At 38.0% G+C, this 21,250-nt stretch overlaps 1 protein-coding gene across 1 annotated transcript; it reads left to right on the forward strand.

Moving 5' to 3' along the window:
* Positions 1 to 1,172: 1,172 nt before the first annotated feature.
* IVNS1ABP (influenza virus NS1A binding protein) lies at positions 1,173 to 21,069 on the forward strand. The gene is made up of 15 exons (XM_020984404.2): positions 1,173 to 1,264; positions 8,232 to 8,467; positions 9,935 to 10,063; positions 10,437 to 10,606; positions 10,739 to 10,814; positions 11,260 to 11,433; positions 12,061 to 12,186; positions 13,614 to 13,721; positions 15,799 to 15,928; positions 16,299 to 16,523; positions 16,866 to 16,987; positions 17,138 to 17,264; positions 17,369 to 17,500; positions 17,634 to 17,807; positions 19,626 to 21,069. The coding sequence occupies exons 3-15, from the start codon at positions 9,953 to 9,955 to the stop codon at positions 19,877 to 19,879; spliced, it is 1,929 nt and encodes a 642-aa protein (XP_020840063.1). The 5' UTR covers positions 1,173 to 1,264; positions 8,232 to 8,467; positions 9,935 to 9,952; the 3' UTR covers positions 19,880 to 21,069.
* Positions 21,070 to 21,250: the final 181 nt, after the last annotated feature.

Raw genomic sequence — 21,250 nt, forward strand, 5'->3', positions numbered from 1 at the left:
CATTCTGGTCCCTGTTCTGCCACAAAACTAGCCGTGTAACCATGGCCAAGTCATTTCTTCACTCTGGGGCTGGATTAGATGGCTTCTTTGGACCCTTCCAGCTCCATCATTCTAAGTTATTGAGAGATGATTTAAACTACATTTAAGTCGGGTCCTTTCATGAGCATGCTCTAGCAAAAAATAAACAAAGCCGACAAATCCAACAACAAAACCTGGGTGTAAACAAAAAGCTGCCGAATGCCTTCCACCTAAGATACCGCCAGGCGGGTGTGCATTTCTCAGCTCCTTATCTCAGTTCAACACCCTCGGTCCTCAACCTTACCAGACACACAATTAACAATAATAATGGGACTGTGTGGACTGGACCCCAGCGAGTTAGAGCAGTTAAGCCCAGGCCCGGGGTGCGGCACTGGAACGCGACAGGGAATCTGAAGCTCTAATTCGTGGGGGGGCGAAAACTAATCTCCAAAGTCTGATCTGGGAGGACAGGTAAGGGCTGCCTGCCCAGCTAGCTCCTTCCTCCCGAGGGCTGGAAAGAACCAGCCTCGGGTTAAGAGTGGGCGAGGAGAGCGCGCACAGGTGGAGACTGGTCTGAGGATTAAAGGCGGAGGAAGAGGGTTAGCAGCAGAAGGCAGCGCACAAACCACCTCTGCCCAGTACCTCGCCCTCACATCACCTTGCACTGACCTAGCGCAGCTGCGGAAGGGATGGACGGGAGGGGGAGCAGAGCGGAAGGGGGAGGAGAGAGGCTGGGCTCCGGCTCAGGCGGGAGTTGGAAGGAGGGAACGAGGCGATTTGTGTGTCGGGCTCTCATTCGCCGAGGGATTCACGCAAGAAGGAGCGGGAGGGGGCAGCGACAGAGGCGCGTGCGCACGCGGTGACGTGTGGAAGGGGGTGCGGCCAAGGCCGAGCGGAAGGCGGCAGTGTCTTCTGGCGCGCGCGGAGGACGGACGTGTGTTTTCGGCGGGCTTGGGGGCAGCGGCAGTATCGGCGGCGGCGGCGGTGGTGGCAGCGGTGGCGGCAGCGGCTCCATCTTTTTCTTCTCTTTTTCCTCCTCCTCCCTAGGGCGGGCAGGCGAGCCATCCAGCCCGTGCGGATACCCTTCCCCGCCTGTCTCTCCCGTCGGCCGACCCAGCCCTCCGTCTCCGATCGCTCCCTTCTTTGCCTCGAGGCGCTTTCCGTTGGGGCCGCTTCCCTTTCGCTTCCTCCTGATCCCCCCGAAACTCCAGCGATGAATTTTTTCGTCCTTTCTCAGAGGAACCAGGTAACGTCCGAGAGCAGGGAGGGGTGGAGAGCGGGGAGAAGGGATGTTGCGGGGTCAGCCAGAGATCGGGGCCGGAGAGAGGATGGCCAAAGGGAAGCGGAGCCCGGCCCCGCCTCGCCTGCCTAGCGTGTGAGATAGGTACCCCGACGCTAGCGGTGACCAGACCAGGAGAGTTCGAGCCCCGCGAGGATTGGTCCCGCGCGCTCTTGGTGGGGTCGCCCTGGATGCCAGGGAACGAGGAGGGGGCGGGACACTTGTGTTGTCTGTCTGGCCCAAAAAGAGAGGGAGGGTGGTCGCTGTAGGGCTGGAAGGACTCGAAGGCCACCGCGGCCCCCCACCTCATTTACAGATCAGGAAACGGAGGCTTGGAGGGGTGATTTAGCCCGCCCCCCGGTCTCGGGGGTGCGCTCGATGGGCCCTCGGAGCTGTCACCTGCGGGAGGAGGAGGGGCAACTCGGCGGCCGTGCTGCCCGCGCCCCAACTCCTCCCGCCCGGGGAACGAGGCGCGGGAAGCTCGACCCCTGTCCCCGCTGTCAGAAGCGCGAGCCTCCGCTGCCCATTTTACCCACAGCGGGGCCTGGGGTTGACGAGGGCGCGCCCGGGGCCGGCAGGATGTGAGCGAGCTGCCATCCCTAGGCCGGGTTCGGAAGGCGCGGAGCCGCCGGCCTCGGGGCTCCTTTGTTCCCACTCCACGTTGCGCGCTCCTCTTGCCAAGCGGAGGGGAAGAGGGGGCGGGAGGAGGCAGCCATCGGCTGCCCTGACGTGTCGCGGCTGATTGATTGGGAGGCCGTCCAATCGCCAGCCGGGGGTGTGCCGGCGGCGGGGTGCCGAGCCTCCCTGCGCCAGGGCACTGAGGCTGCGAAACCGGAGGCCGGGAGCGCCACGCGGGGAGCAGAAGGACCTCTTCTTACGCCTGGAGGGTTTGGTTTGGGCTGCCCCTCCCCCCAGCCCCAGGCGCCCCGCTGGTCCGGGGGTGGGAGACGATCCTACGCCGTGGAACATTTAATAAAATCGTCGCGTTTTTTACACGTGGTTAGAGGGATGTTAATTTCAGAAGAGAACTGTACTATTTAAGTGTTCCTTGATTTATTTCATACACGCCAGTTTATAAGTAGTAGATAAAGGTAGATGACAGTTAAAAAGACAGCAGGAGCTTTTGAAAGAACAGCTTTTTCTTCCAAGGGTTTTCATTGAATCGTTCATTGTTTTCTAATTTGTGATGTACAGTAAATAAATAGTGAAATAGGCCCAGAACAAACTGGCATTGCTTCAGCACTTTCTAGGTGTGGGGTTGCTCATCTTAGCTAATGATTCACTACAGGAAATCCAGAAGTTCTTTATCTGTAGAATAAGTACCGCAGGGACCCTGCTGTAAGTCACATTTTGTTGAACTAGTTCTTTTTCTGGAGGTCCTGGGAATGGGGAGATACTACTAGTAATTTAATTACTGCCTTTCTTGGGCCTTATGTCTTCATAAATGTAAATGTTAGTAATTTTGGGGATAGTGAAAAAGTTGTGCTTTTGAGTTAATTTGTGTTACCTACTGAAGATCTATCCCAGATGGTAATAATTTGGTCACTATAGGTAAGCTGGATGTGAGCCAGTGACAAGGGAAGAGCCTTTAAGCTGTTCTGTTCTCCATTTTGTGACATCTTTTAATAACCTTGTGGTAATTCTATTACTTTATAGGTTCATTTTACTAGGTTTGTCAGTAGAGAGAACAGCCTAGATTTTTAGTTTGAATTTTTAAGGTTATTGTTTTTAACAGCCAATGTATTTGGTGGAGGCCTTGGTTTAATTAGGTATCTTTGTGGACTTTTTTCTTCCTAATTTGAGGGTTTGAATGTGGCTTCAAATATTTGATAAAATTAAATTTTACTAGCAAGTCTAAGCGCTTTAAAATATCTTGTCAGGGATTATTGATTTGCTTTTAGTAGATGCAGTGATTATTTCTCTCATCTGGCATATGTAGTTTGAGTTACTAAAAAGTTGTTTTCTCTCATAAAAGAGGTAAATATTGACCAAGCTGAATGCTTTCTTAAACTGCTTTCTTGTCATTTGGGCAGCATGGTACTAATGTTAAGTCCTTTTGGAAATAGATTTCTTGCCCCTGTCAGAGAATCCCAAAGAATTTGTCCATTGTTAAGAATTTAAGTGGTGGTTTCATAGTTAGTTGTTGGATGGCTTTAGGTTGGGAAAAAAAGATAGTAAAAATGATGGCCTTTGGTTTTTAGAGATCTAGGTATGAATTGTTACCTGAAAAGGGGTGAAACAGACAACTTTGACTTTTTGTGGAATATAAAAGAATTAAGCACCTTTCTTAGCTTGATCTCTAGATGATTTAAATCTTTATGTGGGAGTTAATTTCCTTCAAGAATGTTCTTATGTAATGTTGGTAATGTGCTATTTTTTTTTTTTAGCAGAGAAAGTCACTAGCTTAGGCACTAGGGTGCTCCATGGGGAAAGAAGTTGTGGGGAAACCTGAGATGAGGGTACAATTTATTGATCAGGGAGGTGAGCTGCTGTTCTTACCAAGTGTTAGATATTTAAACAATTTGAAAGCCTTGTTGCTTGCTAAATAGCTAATTAGCCAATTCTTTAACAAGAAGTAATAATTCTTAGCCATGGGACCCTGGGCAAGTCACTTAACCCCAATTGCCTAAAAAAAAATTTAAAAAAAAGTAACAATTCTAATCTTCACTTTATCCTTTACAAGAAAGAGTGGCCTCTCTAATAATTCTCCACTGAAAAGCAGTGATTACTTGCTTGGCCACCACTCAAGGGAACACCAAGTAGATATGACTGAAACTGTTTTTACTACTACCCTTCTCAGATTCTTGTTCCCCTTATACTTTATCTTCATCTATCCCTTTTCTCTGTGGTCTGCTCCCTCTCCCCATCTTTGTCCATAATCCTATTTTTTTGACTCATTTAGAGTAAAGTTGATGGCACAACCAAAGAAGAGTACTTTGTATGTGGAGTCTTGAACTGATATGTATATATTAGTGAACTTGCCTAGAAAATTTTTCTTATTCCAGTTTCCATTTTTCCTACTTACTGATGGCTATTACATTTGATTATCTATTTTTTACATTTATTCAGTCTTTCCATTGAGTTTTATTAGTTTGGTCATATTCATTTCTATTTCAGTTAAAAATTGGGTATTCTGGAATACGTATGTTTGAGTTCTCAAAGAAAAGGGTGAGTATAAGGTCTGTTTGAACCCTCCAAATTGGAAGAAGACTGAATGAATTGAATTAGTATTATTAATAGTTTGTGGAGAAAATTTTTGAGTGAAAAGTAAGTAGAACTTGAAAAGGGTAATAACTCCACATGCATTGAGGCAAATTAATCTATCTTTGAATTTAGAAATTTGCATTTCACTTCATATCCTAGAATGTGATAAGAGCACATTACATACAGGGTACAGGCATGAATTCTAAACCTGTAGCTTCTGAATAGAACTATGTCTCTATTGCACAGACTGAAGATGTGCTCAGTGTGGTTTTCGTGGGTCACTGAAGAATCAATCCTCTGTCTATTATATATAAAAAGACTTAGAAAAAGGATGCTGGTTCAGATACAGCATATCTAAGGCAATATTATTAGATGTGTAGAATAAAAAAAATTAAATCAAAGAGGGAGCCACACATCACAAAATTTACAAAGGGCTGAAATTTGTTTTTATCTTAATGTAATAATAAAGTATAAATTAAAGACAGTACCTGTCTAATTTGCTTATGGAGGGTGAAAATGAGATAAAAGTATGTAAAGCTTTTTATAAACCTTAACTAATTAAACCATAGTTAATTAAACGTCAGTTATTATATTGTATTATATTGTATGAGGGTTCACATTGTAAGATCATTGTAACTTTAAAGGAACATTTTACTCATAACATGGCCACATCTTGGTATATTTTTACTGAGTTACATGTGATACTCTGAAGAGTGGCTTGTGGCCTAGCATGGCAAGTTCACTCTGCAGGCACATGCTGGGTAGCAAAAACCTCGTAGTCAGAGGACAATTAATGGTTGCATCTGAATGGCTTCAGAGTATTGAATCATATTTCTGGATATGTTCACCCTTGCTTTAAGTAATAGGTTTTCACAGTGGAAAAAATATGTGCCATGTGAATTGGCTATATAAAAAAATGCTTTGTAGAGCCACATTAAAAACCAATTTTCTTATTCTCGTTTCCTTTATAATTCTCATTAATGGATAAATCTATAAAAACTTTGATCATAGCATAATCTATCACAGTTCAGAATGCTAGAATTTCCCCACATGTTGTGAAGTTTCTGAACAAGTCTGATTTTTAAGATATGGATATATCAGAATTAATCAAAAAGCTTGTCTTCTTATCAGTTGTGGTAAAAAGCAGCGACTAAAAACTAATTAGGATTTTCCAGAGATACTCTGGTTTTTTCCTTTGTTCAGCTACTCATTTTTTCCTAGGAAAATTTTCTTTTCAGTGGTTATGGGGTGATCTGATATGGACAGGTATTTCGTTGAATTGTTAGCCCGGTCTCATATCCAAGAAAAGTTGCTAGGGCAGTGAAATTCAGTTAGGAGCTTCCGCTCCCATTTGAGACATGTGTCACTAAAATGAATTTTTACATATCCTGAAAAGTTTAGTTTATGTATGGAGAATGCTGTTGTCAGAAAAACAGATTTTTTGAACCAGATGTGAACTGTGTAGCTAGAGTGAAAGACAGTATCTATTACTTGACACAGAGCTAAAGTAAATTTAACTAACATTCATTTGGTTAGATTTTTTGTAGTTGTTGTTCTTAATAGCTGTAAGTTTTATGAATGGCAGCTGGTAATAAAAATTAATATCATTTGTTTCTAATATGTTAAATACTTAAGATTATCTTGTGGTTCATTGACTTAAATTGGAATAATGGTAAGTTGAGAGCTCTGGGCATTTGTAACAGTTTATAACAAAACTACTGAAGTAGTTTGTAGGACTAGTTCATGTGAGTGATATGCAAATCTGAACCCTCAAATATACCCTTTATGGAGAAATGGTAATTTTGTAACATGTGACAGATCATTCATGTGTGTAGAAAAATATGTCTGGAGTTCTGAGGAAATTATAAGAAATAATAACCATCATTATGTTGTTATAGTACCAAAATATTACTTAATAATATACTCAGACTTGTATGTAAATCAAATACCTAAACAAATATTTTTCTCCAACTACCATTTGAAGACATCCAGTGATAACTTAGTACAAAGCCTTACTTATTAGAAAGTCTTGCTGACCTGAAATCTACTTTTCTGCAACTTCTAGGTGTTGTTCCTAGTTTTCTGCTATGGAGCCAAGCATAATAAATCTAATTCTTTATCATGGTGACTCTTGGTTGGATGTCTTCCTTACGTCTTTCCTAGGTTAAACATCCCAGGTTCCTTCATTTGTCATCCCCATACTGTTTTGGACATGCTTCAGATATGTTGATGTCTCCTAAAATGTGCCTAGAAGAGATGACAAGATGAGAGTTTAATCTATTTGAATAGTGCAGCATATGCAATCCTTTTAAGTACTTTCATATTGTCTGCTGGTAGCACATTAAGAATTTTTAAAATTTCAGATCTTTCTGGACATCTCAGCGGGTATCTGCATTCTTTAAATGTTGTTCCTCAGAATTCAGAATCAGCTTTTAAAAAAAAAAGTCTAGTATCCAAGGGGGCTGCAGAAAGCCACACTAATATACTCACTAGAGTTGTGAATTGATCCATCCGTTCTGGAAATCACTTTATAATTATTCTCAAGAAATGACTAAAATATCCATATCTTTTAACTCAGAGATCCCACTCCCAAACATAGAAGGTCAAAGACAAAAAGAGAAATCCCATATATACCAATAGTCATAGTAACATATTTTGAGGTAGCAAAGAAAAGAAAGTAGATGGCTATTGATTGGAATAAGATGAGACGTGGACTTGTGATATTTAACAAACTAAATAACAATATAATTAAACATAGATAATGTTAAATTTTAAAACTAAATCCGTATGCAGCTCACAGAGGTTTTTATGTATGGTTTAGTGGCCCCCCCTTTTAGTTTGGGTTTGATGCCCACTGGGCTAGACTAAGTACCAAGGGGTTAAGTGACTTGCCCAAGATCACAGCTTGTACTTATTAGAGTCAGACTTTGAACCCAGGTCTTCCTGGCTTTGAGGCCTTCTCTTTGTTGACTGGAGAAGAGCCAGACAAATTGTGGTATAAGAATATTGTGCACTATTTCTATGCTGCAAGAAATGATGAGTATGAAGAATTCAAAGAAGCATGGGAAAATTTATGTGAAGAGTGAAATAAACAGTTCCAGAGAAACAGCATCCAAAATGACTGCAACAATGTAAACATTAAAAACAATAAAAGTAATCAGAAAACTGCATACACATCACCAGCCAGAGAAGAAAAATGCCCTCTGCCTTGAAAACGTTGAAGGAAGGATTATGGATATAGGTGGAATGATGCATAAGCTGTTAGAATAGGTTGTTTAAAAGTTGGTTAGGTTTTGGAAAGAAAAAAACTTCTTTTGTAACAAGAGATGACTGCCTATGTAGGGGAGGGATATAATCAGGAATGAAAAATTTTTTTAAAGAGGGTGCCCATAAATTGTCACATTTTTCCAGTTCTTAGTAGGAAAAAAATAATGAGCATTTTAACAATATAAAGATTTATTTGGGTTGTAGAATTTCCCAAACTCAAGGATTATTGGATCTTGAAATAAGATTATCACTTATGGAGCAAATAAGTAATAGAACCAAGTGTGGGAATCAGGAAGGGAATTCAAATCAGTTAATTTTTGAGTTTGCAACATTGTACATGGAATCTTCCACCTGATGCTGAGTCAGTTTTTTTTTTAAAAAATGTTGCTGATGTCTTGTGTTCATAAGCTCCTGGTGAGCAAGACCTTAACTTGTCTAAGAAAAAAAATTGTCTCTCTTACAGATTATGATGCATGATTATCACAGAAGAAATTCATGTCTATAGCTTTTAAGGACTTGATTACATCATTTTCAAGCCTGATAGTTTTGGAATCACCATTGCAGCTTTAAACACGTCTGCCTTCATTCAGCCCCCCGTCTTTGTACAAGAAGATACAAAATCCTGTGCTGCATTTTCATACTCCAGTTCCTTTGGATTATTTGCAAATCTTCTGGCATAAATTCTCACAAATATATTAGGTGAGTGAAAGTTTAATACCTGAAGAAACTTTAAATATAATACACTGATGTTCTGCTAAAAAAAACTTTGCTAGGTAAGAATTTCTTTTAGAACTTTTGCTAAAGCATTGCGAATGCTTTCCGTCAAAGTCAAAAGTAAAAAGCTGTTGTCCTATTTCATATTATATATTCATTCCACCGTCAAATTGTTAAATATTTCTTATTGACAACATTAGGAATATGAATTTTTTGGTATTATTTAAATTATGCCACACATGTCAGTATTTTAAATTTCAGTGACTAAAAAATGAAAATCATATTTTGATGTTTATTTCAATGACACATTTTATTCTGTTTCTATAAGTAGAATTTTAGTGCCTTTTGGGGGGGGGGCAAGGCAGTGGGATGAAGTGACTTGCCCAGGGTCACACAGCTAATAAGTATCAAGTGTCTGAGGCCAGATTTGAACTCAGGTCTTCCTGACTCCAGGGCCAGTGCTCTATCCACTGTGCCATCTGTCTGCCCCTATTCATTTGTTTTTTAAAGCAGGTAGATGAAATAAAGTATATACCTTGGTAAACCAGTTTTTACTTAAAGTAAAGGTGATTTTAGGATATACAGAATTTGAAAGTTAAATTTAGCTTACAAAGGTTATAGTTCTAGGGATTCATTGAATTGTTAAAAATTAGCTTGCAGTTAATGACTATAAAATAATTTTTTAAATAGGCCATAATGCATGAATATGGCCATTTGTTGATTTTTTTCAATTGCATTGTCTCAGGAGTTTGAGCTGAAAGAGACTTCTGTGCCTAGGTCATAGCCCTTCATTTGACAGTGAGGAAATTTGAGCTCCAGAAAGAGGAGCACATGACTTTCTCAAGGCTATAAGGTGGCAGAGTCTCTGACCTGATGATTTTCTGTGTAATCTTAAAGTAAATCTGTAACCTACCCATGTAATTATGGGGAGAAGAGGAAAAAAAGGAAAAAGAATTAGAGGGAGGGGTCTAGTCTAAATTAGGCAGTTCTTTTAGTTGCAGGTTGGGACAAGACAGTACAAGAGTTCAGAGTTTTCCTTCTTCAAGAATGGATTGTTAACCAGGATGGAAATCTGAAAGTGGTCCTGATATCTAGTCACTCTGTTTGCCAACCCTTAAGATTAAGGGATATGGATAGGTGGGTCTTAATTGGTTTGGGACATTTTATTGATCATGCTTTTGCTATATTGTTTGTATAGAATGTACTTTTACATGTAATATGCATGGTAATTTAAGGGTATCCCACTTGGGTGAAATAGGATTCATATAATAAGACATTATCCTACTGTGCAACAAAATTGTTCATTTTTGTGGTTATTTTCTTTTTTTTTTTTTAATTAATTAATTAATTTATGGTACTAAAAGGTCCCAAAGGTATCTCGGGCAAGATGAAGCTGTTCTAAGTGTGTGGTTATTTTCTAAGAAAAAATAACAGCTGTTTTCTTTCTCTTAGCCAAACCTACATTTAAAAATGATTCCCAATGGATATTTAATGTTTGAAGATGAAAATTTCATTGAGTCTTCCGTTGCCAAATTAAATGCTTTGAGAAAAAGTGGCCAGTTCTGTGATGTTCGACTTCAGGTACTTAAAATGTGATTACTGTGGTGTGGTGGAGTTATAAGCTACGGTAGGCTAAGCCAGTCTGGTATATACGCTAAATGGCATTAATATAGGAAACAGTCTCCTCGGACTATTAGGTTGCCTAAACAGGGATAAATATGCCCAGGTATAGGGAGATTGAGTCTTTTTAAAAAAAAAAAAAGACTTAAACGTTTTATTGCTGAGTCATAAAGATTCCCAGACTTAGGGATTACATTTTCCATAAAAGGCATTTATAAAGTCTACTTTGAGAACATATAACTTAGGGGAAAAAAAGAGAACTGAATATTATGTAACAATTTGCTGGTAAGATGTTATCTAACATATTTCTAATTGTAATTCTTTATAATCTAAGGTTTGTGGGCATGAGATGTTGGCACACAGAGCAGTGTTGGCTTGCTGCAGTCCCTACTTATTTGAAATCTTCAATAGTGACAGCGATCCTCATGGAGTTTCTCATGTTAAATTTGACGATCTCAATCCAGAAGCAGTTGAAGTCTTGTTGAATTATGCCTACACTGCTCAGTAAGTACTTCAACTAAAAGTGAGATTCTATATCAGAATCCTGAAATACCTAATTTAAAACAATTTCTGTATGTGTCTTAGAAACCTTGATATTGGCATACCATAATGAGCCTTTGAAATTTTTTTTAACAGATTGAAAGCTGATAAGGAGTTAGTAAAAGATGTTTATTCTGCAGCTAAGAAGCTAAAGATGGACAGAGTAAAGCAGGTACAGTCTTATTTATATAACCAGAATGCAATATGACTCTGGTTTTAGTCATGTGCATAACTTTGGAAAGTTATTGTCATGGAGCAAATGGAAATTTTCACAAGTGGAAGAAATGCACGTAGTTAATTGACAAAGATAATTGCTTCATGGAAATGAAAATAAATTTGAAGCTTTCTTTGTTGTCTCAGGCAGTGGTGAAATGAAAAGGCTCATACTTAATAGGCTAGGTTACAGCTCTCATCTCAGGGGCCCTTCTAGTTTATGGCAAAATGACTTTAATACATTCCCCTGTTCATTCATACACCAACAATATACCCTGCATCCTCTGCTCTCTGGAGCTTTTATTGTTCCTCTTAAGATTTACTATTGAAAAGGGTACCTTACAAACTCACAGAAAAGTTGTGAAATATAGCTATATTTGAATATGCATCTTTTTTTTCCAAAGGTTTGTGGTGACTATTTGCTATCCAGGATGGATGTTTCAAGCTGTATCTCTTACCGGAATTTTGCAAGTTGCATGGGAGACTCACGTTTGTTGAATAAGGTTGATGTTTACATCCAGGAGCACCTGTTACAAATTTCAGAAGAAGAGGAATTTCTTAAACTTCCACGGCTAAAAGTAAGAAGAAAAACACAAATTATTTTGACAAGTTTTTTTTTAAGTTTTGTGCTTTCTTCATAGCATTTCTAGATATGGACTTTCCCCTTAGAAACAAAGACAGCAAAACAGAGCAGTAGAGCAGCTGTGTTTAAGTGTTTATGACATTCCACACCCATAATTCTCACCTGTCCCAATGAAAGGAGTGTGGTATGTTTTTTCAGCCTGTCTTGTGTCCAAGATTATCAATGCTTTAGTTCCATTATCAGGTTGAGGTTGTTGTTGTGTTGTTTTGCTTTGTTTGTAGCAATATATTATTTCCTACCTCTTATCCCTGTATGCTAAAGAAGTGGTACAAAAGGTGTATTTCAAAGAAGATTGTAAAAGTCAAGTGAAGTGGTTGTATGTTAACATCTGGCTGAGTATCTTTTTTCCTGTTTCTCCTTGAATTTTGTCTGCTTTAACATGAGTACAGTTTTTAATGGAATGTAGCAAAAAGCTTTACTTAGAATAAACATGAGAAGTTGAAGTCTTAACATAATTTTGTTATAGAAACTCATGCAATTAGTTGTGAATCTAGAATTTCTTCTTAAAGACTGGGCACTAAAGTATATTTTGACGGTTATTTTTTTCTTCCTGGAACTCTAGTTGGAGGTCATGCTTGAAGATAATGTCTGCCTGCCTAGCAATGGCAAATTATATACAAAGGTAATCAACTGGGTGCAGCGTAGCATCTGGGAGAATGGAGACAGTCTGGAAGAGCTGATGGAAGAGGTTAGTTTTTAAGTAAATGGGATTAAACAGTTCTTTAAAGTTAAGTTGCTTTGACATGAAGGATTCCCTTTCATTTTTATTTTATAACCATGACCCTAAAGAATTTAAATTTTGCTGTAGGTACCCCTAAGCTGAGAAACAGGGGGGGTGTCCAGGTGAGCTGAATGAACTGTTCAGTCTGGTCTTCTGCTTTCTTTTTTTTCTTTGCTCATTATGTGCTGATAACTTTCTTTAAAGTAGCATGTAATTTGCTTTAGAAATGGGGAGGTGGTACTGAAATTTTCTGTAGATTCTTAATGTTTCTTTCACAGGTTTTTGCTTTAAATATGAAAATTGGGTAAAAGCTTCTAATGGTTGTTCCTCCCCATTGATTTATCTCCCTATAGGTTTATTAACAAAACTAGGATACCCAAGACTGAAGAAACAAGAAGAAACCTCAAGTGTATTGACACGTACAGAAGCAGCAGTCCTGCCCCAGTTCTCCTAAGAAAAATCCGCTGTGGGCAGAGAGCGATGATGATTTAATGGTGTTTACTCCTTTGCAGGATTCTTTTCTTTAAAGCTTTGTGTCTTTCATTGGTGTTATTCATGCATACCTCTAAACTTCTCTTGGGCCACCTTTTTTTAAGACACCCCCAACAATCCCCTAAACAGACACACACACACACACACACACACACACCCCCAAAGCCTAAAATATTAATGAAAGAAAACTTGGAAATTTTTTTTCCTTAAAGGCATTCTGCAATTAATTGCTCAATTGTAGCATTTCCACTGAAGCTAGATAATATGTTAAAGATATAAGCCTAAGAGACCTTTGAAAAAAAACCAACACATTGTGTTATTATTTATGTTCTTAGTTGACCTGCATTGCCACTTGTTATTTGGCTGCCTTTAGTAATAATGTATTGCATGTTCACATTTTTTCTGTTTTGGGGCTTGGGAATTGAATTTTTTTTAAAGTTCACTTTTGTTGGCAATTTACATCCTGCCCAAGAGGAAAGTATTGTTGTACATGGAAACAAGCTTATTTTCAGGGGGTAAACCCTAGTATGTGATTGTGAATCTGTATATAATTCAAGATCCTGTATATTGTACTTTTATGCTTTCTCTCTTAATGTTATATTAGAAATGCTAATAATTATTAGGAGTCATGAAAAATGAAGATTTCTTTCAAGCAGAACAAGCCAAGGATTCTTAAAGCCAGTATTGGAAGATTTTTTTTTTAATTTTTTCCTTTTTTTTCTTTTTTTCTTTTTTTACCACCATGACTTGTATTTTTCTTTTAATTTGTAATTTTGCCAGAGTGAGATATCAAGAGGCACACTCACTGGAGGTTCCCTTGTGGAGTCTTTGTATTCTACCTAATAGGAGAGTAGTTATGGAGACAAGAGCTACCACATGGGTATTCTGTTGCTGTTTTGCAGGTTCAAACGTTGTACTACTCAGCTGATCACAAGCTGCTTGATGGGAATCTACTAGATGGACAGGCTGAGGTGTTTGGCAGTGATGATGACCACATTCAGTTTGTTCAGGTACACATTGCAGAGTTGGAGGTAACTGCAGGTTAAAATTTGATAGTAAACTTTATAGCACACCCGAAATTTTCTTTTGCTCTGGTAAAGAAAGGAAAGTAGCAGAATTTTTTATGGCATAACTTTGTATTTGGAAGAAAGAGGATCTTCACATTTGTGGACGTGGAAGTAATGCTAATTCGTACCTCTCCCAGGTTTTAAATAATAGCCAAGGGGTCTCATTTGGATTTTTCCCCCTAAATTAAGATTTGCAAATAAGACAAAGGGCTTTTAAAATGAAGGAATGAAAGTATAGTGACTTGGTGAAAATTGGGTTTTTGTATTAGGATGAATTAGCATGTTGAATAGAGAGAATGCAGTCAGACTTGAGGATATACAAAGAGGTGTCTTGATCCTTCTAGGCAGGTGATTGGCTGTGTGGACATTTAAGAAGTTTTGAACATGTTTCTTAGCATGTAGTGTTTGGTTTTTTAATGTGTGAGTTTATAATGGCATAGTTTGGAAGTGGATAGTGTCATAAATAGCAAATTATAATGACAGTGTGTAGGTACCAGAACCTTAAAAAAATGATGAAACTTAAAAGTCTTTTTGCATATTAAGGAGTATACCTTCTCTAAATCGATGAATGTGGAGAAATTTGGTTAATTTCAATGTACCTCTTGCTTCATTCATATTGATTAGAAGTTCATTGCTTTTACTTTTACTGATTATCCTCAGTCTCTCTGTTTTTTGTTGTTTTTTCTGAATATAGAGACTTTATTCCAAGTGATCAGATATCCCAGATACTTATCATAAATGAGAAAGGCCAGATTTGAATGATTTAATTAATAGAGATGATGATAACAAGTGGTGAAGAAATGATTATATGTTCATTTTTAGCTGTGCATAGTCATCTTCATTGAAAAGCCTATGGATTTTATCAGGTCAAATGAGATATTCATTTATAGAGATTTATATCAAAACATTAACACTATACTCTGACCATCATAAAAATTAAAATTAAGGCTAGCTGAAGTACTATCACTGTGGATTTGTAGCAGTTCAGACTTCACGTGCCCATAAATTGAGTCACATTCTTATGTAATCCTGTTTCCTGACATAGCTTCCGGATGTGATCAGACTTGTGCTCCTATCTTGCATAATGCTCAATAATGTTAACAGATAGGTTCCTAGCTGCTAGAAGATGGGCTTATTACTTGCCTCTGACAGTATATGGCTGCAGTGATACTTGGGATCACAGATTTAGAGCTAGAAGGAACTTCAAGTAATATTCCTCAAAGACATGAGAAATAAGGTCCAAAGAGGCCACTTGCCCAAGTCAGAGCTGGGAGTTGAACCCAAGTCTTCTCACTAACTTCTTTCCTTTGAAAATCTGTTAACTCTACCTGCCATTGTGCCTTAGAGACACTGCATAGATATTATAGGTTTCTCCCTCGTTGAATGGAAATATCTTCTAACACATCTGTAAAATGTATTTTGTGAGCCAGTAATGTGTGCCAAATGTATCTTCTAGTCCAGGGGTGGGGAACCTGTGGTCTCAAGGCCACATGTAGCCTTCTAGGTCCTTGGGTATGGTCTTTTGACTGAGTCCAAGTTTTACAGAACAAATCTTTTGTTCTGTGAAGTTTGGATTCAGTCAAAGTCCTGCATTCGAGTGCAGTCATGCACTAGAGGGCGACATGTGACCTTGAGGCCGCAGGTTCCTCACCCGTTCCAGTCCCTTTTGGAGATTTTCATGCATTAAACATAAAAAGTTGTCAGAATATTTCTTTATTTAAATTATTAAGTAGACACTCATTTGTAGCTAGTTCCTTAATTATTAAATCAGAGGGTTTTTTTAACTTGTCTTTAGATGTAGTGATTCTTTTATGAAGTGAATGCTTACTAGGTATGCAAGTAAAGTTGTCAGTGTTTAGTAAGTAGTTTTTTTTTTTTAAATTTAGGTGTGCTATAAATGACATACATAGGTCATGGATTTTGGAATCACGTATTTTCCCTCATAATGGCTCAATGGAACAGAGGCAGTTCAGTGTGTGGTCTTTGGCTAGGTTTCTGTAGCTCCCTTTTGATTTTGCAGAAAAAGCCCCCACGTGAGAATGGCCACAAGCAGATAAGTAGCAGTTCAACTGGATGTGTCTCTTCTCCAAATGCTACGGTACAAAGCCCTAAACATGAATGGAAAATCGTTGCTTCAGAAAAGACTTCAAGTAAGTGTATGAAAACTGATGGACTGCCCTATTGAGTAGCACAATTTTCTTAGTGGTTTGAAAGGGAGGAAAAAACTTTCACTCCAAAGTAATTTTAAAGGTTTTTTTTATTGCCAAAATTTCTCCTAGTATCCTTTCTCCTCAGAAAGCCATCCCACATAATATTTTTTCCCTAAAGAAGAAAAAAGAGGAAGTGAAAACAAGCAAAATTGATGACATACATTTAAAAAGTCTGAAAATCTGTGTTCCACACAAGTGGACCTTCCCATGTTTCTGCAAAGGAATGGAGTAGGGAGTGTTGTCTCACCTGTTTGGGGAGCCATGTTTGTTTAGATGTAGAATTTTTAATGCCAAGTTCTTGTGCTTGCAGATAATACTTACTTGTGTCTTGCTGTGCTGGATGGTGTATTCTGTGTAATTTTTCTTCATGGACGCAGCAGTCCACAGAGTTCACCAACAAGTACTCCACGACTGATTAAAAGTTTAAGTTTTGAATTACAACCAGATGGCCCAGTAGAAAAGCCCATGTCTCCCATGCAGTATGCTCGATCTGGTCTAGGAACAGCTGAACTGAATGGCAAACTGATAGCTGCAGGTAAGTTACTTACCTAGAAACATTTTATATTTAGAAGCCTAGCAAAGTTTAATAATAGATATTAGGTTATTAAGATATTAGGGATATTGCTAGTGAAAGCTGAATCCCATTGGTGGTCAAGGATGTTTATTTACTGCTTCCTCTTAATTTACTCTGGATGTGCCCACTCTTGCCTGTGGAGGGAAGTCATCCGTAAATGCTCTTGCCTTTTGTCCAGCAGTCATTAGTTGAGGTTATGATTTTAAAAACAATCTAACTGGTGTGGGGAATATGAATGACTCGCTTTTCCCCATTTATTCTAATTTTTAGTTCAGGATTATAAATCTTTTATCATCCTTTCAGGTGGCTACAACAGAGAGGAATGTCTTCGCACAGTTGAATGCTATGATCCACGTACAGATCATTGGTCCTTCCTGGCTCCCATGAGAACACCAAGAGCCCGGTTTCAAATGGCAGTATTAATGGTAATTGAGTTGATCCCACAATATATGGAAGAGACCATTATTTGTTTAGCCTTTCCTTGTGATTTGGGAATTGATTGAAATTCTGTAGTCTTGAGTTAAGTTGAATTTTCACACAGATAAGACTGAAATAATTTCCTTATCGTTTCCTAGGGCCAGCTCTATGTGGTGGGTGGTTCAAATGGCCACTCTGATGACCTGAGTTGTGGAGAGATGTATGATCCAAACATAGATGACTGGACTCAAGTTCCTGAATTGAGAACCAACCGATGTAATGCAGGTACATTCTTTTTGTCCAGGGCTTTGAAAGTTTTGGATAATTAAGAATTTTAAAATAGCATATAATTGCTTTTTTTCCTTCCCCTCCCAACAACTGGAATATAGGGGTCTGTGCTTTGAATGGAAAACTGTACATCCTTGGTGGCTCTGATCCATATGGCCAGAAAGGACTGAAAAATTGTGATGTGTTTGATCCTGTAACAAAGTCATGGACCAGCTGTGCTCCCCTTAACATTCGTAAGTTGGTGGTATTCATATTTTAAGCAGGTTTACTTGGGTTTCTTTGAAATAAATTCCCAGGGTAGTAAATGTGTGCATGTTAAGAGTTTGAGTAACTAGGTAATAACACTAGTTTCACTTGGCTTTGTAGGCAGACACCAATCAGCAGTATGTGAACTTAGTGGTTATTTATACATAATTGGAGGGGCCGAGTCTTGGAATTGCTTGAACACAGTAGAACGCTACAATCCAGAAAATAATACCTGGACACTGATTGCACCAATGAATGTGGCTAGACGGGGAGCTGGAGTAGCTGTTCATAATGGTGAGTATTTTTCCTTTCTACTAAGATGTCAGTGATCATAGGTAAATAACAATGAAACTAGTTCCCATAACCAACTCTCAAAGAAGCAAAAACTCTTTGTTGACTCTGACTACATGTTATAAGGGAGTTTCCTTTTGTGCACAGGTTGGATGCTGGGTCTCATCCAACTCTTAGTGGTTATGTACATGCAAGTAAACTTGGTACCTTAAGTTTGGTAGCTTCCAAAAGTTCCATAGATTCAGATAATTTTTATAATTCAAGTTTAAAAACAAAAGAATACTCCAGAAATTTGAAAAAAAATCTTTATTTAAAATATGTTAACCTTAGTTCTTTTTGTATTTCTTGTGATGTAATTTCCGTATCTTCCACTATTACATACTTAAAGTAACTACAAATTTCAATATGAAGAGGATAGATTTTTAAAGAGCCATTAATTCAATTAGTTCTTTGTTGTAGGAGAAACTCTTATAAAAAGACCTTAATGCTTTCTCATTTTGGAATAACAGTAATTTCATAAGTGAGTTGTGATTTTAAATGGCATATGAGCACATGCAGAGTAAAATGAAGAAAGGGAACAAAATTATAATTTCAGATGAGGCAATAATATACCAATACTGTGAAGAGGCACAAACTGAGAAATAATATACTTTGATGGATAATGAAAAATCATTAAAAATATATATATAATGGCATGATGTAAAAGTAGGTCAGTAGGAAGATAAACAAAGTGTTGGAAAAACAAATTTAAATGGCTTGCCTTGTGAATGGGAATATTAATGAATACATATTTCAGCATTTTTTACAGAAATTGAGAATGAAAAAAAAGTGATACAGATCCTTTACAGAAACAATAAAGATAACTCATCTTAGAGTTATCTAGAGGTAACTTATCATAATGATAATAATCACAAAGGAGCAAAAGATACAGCTCTACCTGGAGACTACATTATAACATAGTGGATGAGTTTGTGAGAACATAATAATTTATAGCATGAATAACACAGTCCAAGAAAATTTATATCCTGATTTTATGTGTATGAGTAATGTGAGTCATTATAAGAACCTTTTCATCAAAGTTGAAGAGAAAATGGAAACTTCCTTATTCCTTGTTTCAATTATTTATACAAGTTTTCTAGTTGTATTAGATTGTGAGTAGAGAGTACACCAAGGACTGGAATTATCTATATATCTCTCTCTCTATAAATATATATGTGTATATATAATAGCTAACCAAATATATACATACATATATGCATATATTTCGGTTAACTCTTTAGGTTGCAGGTCTATTGTAGTTTTGTGTGTCAGTCATAAAGAACTGTTTGGGATTTGGATTGATAGAATTCACTTTTAAAATAATATAATTTAGAATGTCAAAGAACATACAACATAATCCAGGAGTTAATATGCCTAGCCCCAATGGGAAAGAGAATTTTATGAAATCATATGATCTTAAGCATCCAGTAGTTGTCTGTGGTTTTTCTAAGTCACTGGCCTACTACCTGTAAATTAAACCTGTTTTTCCTCCTATTCAGTTTCTGTATTGTAATTTAACCAATTTTAGACTAAACAAGCTGTCTAACATTTCCTCAGGAATTTTTGGTGCTTTGAAATCTTAATTTCGTTGTCACCCTTCTAAAATTCATAAATTTAAATTGATCACTTCAGTAGTCTGACATACATTAAGTAACAGTAATGCATTTGAATTGCTAAGATTCTGGCATCCCCTCAGATTTTGTCTGCTGTGTCTCTGGCATCTGTACTTTTACTCCTTTGTATTTGCTCATGTTGATAGTCTTACCGACATTTCTCTTTTAGGAAAGCTTTTTGTTGGTGGAGGCTTTGATGGTTCTCATGCTGTCAGTTGTGTAGAGATGTATGATCCAGCTAGAAACGAATGGAAGATAATGGGAAACATGACTTCACCAAGGAGCAACGCTGGTATTGTTGCCGTGGGGAAGACCATTTATGCGGTGGGAGGATTTGATGGCAATGAATTCCTGACTACTGTGGAAGTCTACAACCCTGAGTCAAATGAATGGAGCCCCTATACCAGGATTTTCCAATTTTAACAAATTTAAGGCCCTTTCCAAACTAACAGGCTTAGTGATGTAATTGTGTTTAGTAGAGGTACAGTTGTGAATAGGGTGGGGGTGGGGGTGGGGGAGGGTATAGAGAAGTTGCTAACAGCAACAAAAAGCTTTTGCATATTGCATACTATAATATGTGCTGTACATAATTTTTTGTGTTTATTTGAAAAGAATGCCAACATGAAGGTTTGTTTTGTGTATTTTTAGAATTTTTTTTTTGGTTACTTTATCTTTTTGGAAGTTGACATTGTAAGAAAAAAAAATAAACTAAGAATTGATTGGGCATATCATTTCAAGAGTTTCCCTCTCTTCCACATTTGTTTTGCCAATTTGCACATGAAATGACTTTCTCCTTTGAATGTGTTTTATGGGGGCAAGAGAGGGGGTAAGGTATTGGAATGTCAGCAGTTAATTTTTTTCAGGCCCCTTTTCAGTAACTGGAACAGTCTTAACAAAAAATTCTTTATTTAAATATACTGCAGTGGCTATTTTTTTTTTAATAAGAAAGCTGACATGCCTACCAAAATTTAATCTTTTATGATTGCCTTTTTATAAAAAAATTTTTATATTCTCAGCAGAGTACTTTTATCTGTTGATGTGAAAAGTGGCAGATTCAAATTATTGAAGCAGAGGGAGAGTCTTAGAATGTGCTGAGAGGGAGGCTTCCCTTCGACTCCTAGAATGCCAACTTCTAAGCTTTGGCCTCAGCTGCAATACTGTTTTTGTATACAACACTTTCATTATTTGAGTAGGGTTCTGAACAGTAACATAGCTGTGATTACAATAGGTGAAAATAATTCTGGCTTTTAAGTATTTTGACTTGGGTTGAGGAGGGTGTGTTTTGTACAAGACTCATTTAAACTAAGTGAAAGATAGTGAAATGTTTTCTTTTCAAAATAAATCGTTCATCTTGAACAGTACAATTAATCCAAAATGGCAGCCCTTGCTCATGAAATATTTAATGCACACTCTACTAGGTTTTTGAAAACAACCTCAAGCTGAACTATGTTTTTGTTCATATGGATAAACTTGGAATACTTGGTGTCTAATGTGTAGTGCTGCACATCTAACTTAAGGTGCCAAAATTGGCACTTTCTAATGCTTTACTGCTGATGCAAACACATTAAAGATACCTCGCAGGAATTCCTTGTACCATGGGATTAATATCAGAACACTGTTGTTTGTGTATTATTTCCTTAGTTTCTGATGAATGCTTACGAAGAATGAGGAAGGTAAAACGTGATAAACGTATAAGGAAACTTTGTATCTCTCCCCTTCCCAATTCATGTTTAGGACAGGCATCTATGCTATTTCATCTGAGAATGGAGAGGGTAGTAGGCATCCCTAATTCTG

The sequence above is a fragment of the Phascolarctos cinereus genome, unplaced genomic scaffold (assembly GCF_003287225.1).
Source record: "Phascolarctos cinereus isolate Bilbo 61053 unplaced genomic scaffold, phaCin_HiC Scaffold_5;HRSCAF=322, whole genome shotgun sequence".
NCBI lineage: Eukaryota > Metazoa > Chordata > Mammalia > Diprotodontia > Phascolarctidae > Phascolarctos > Phascolarctos cinereus.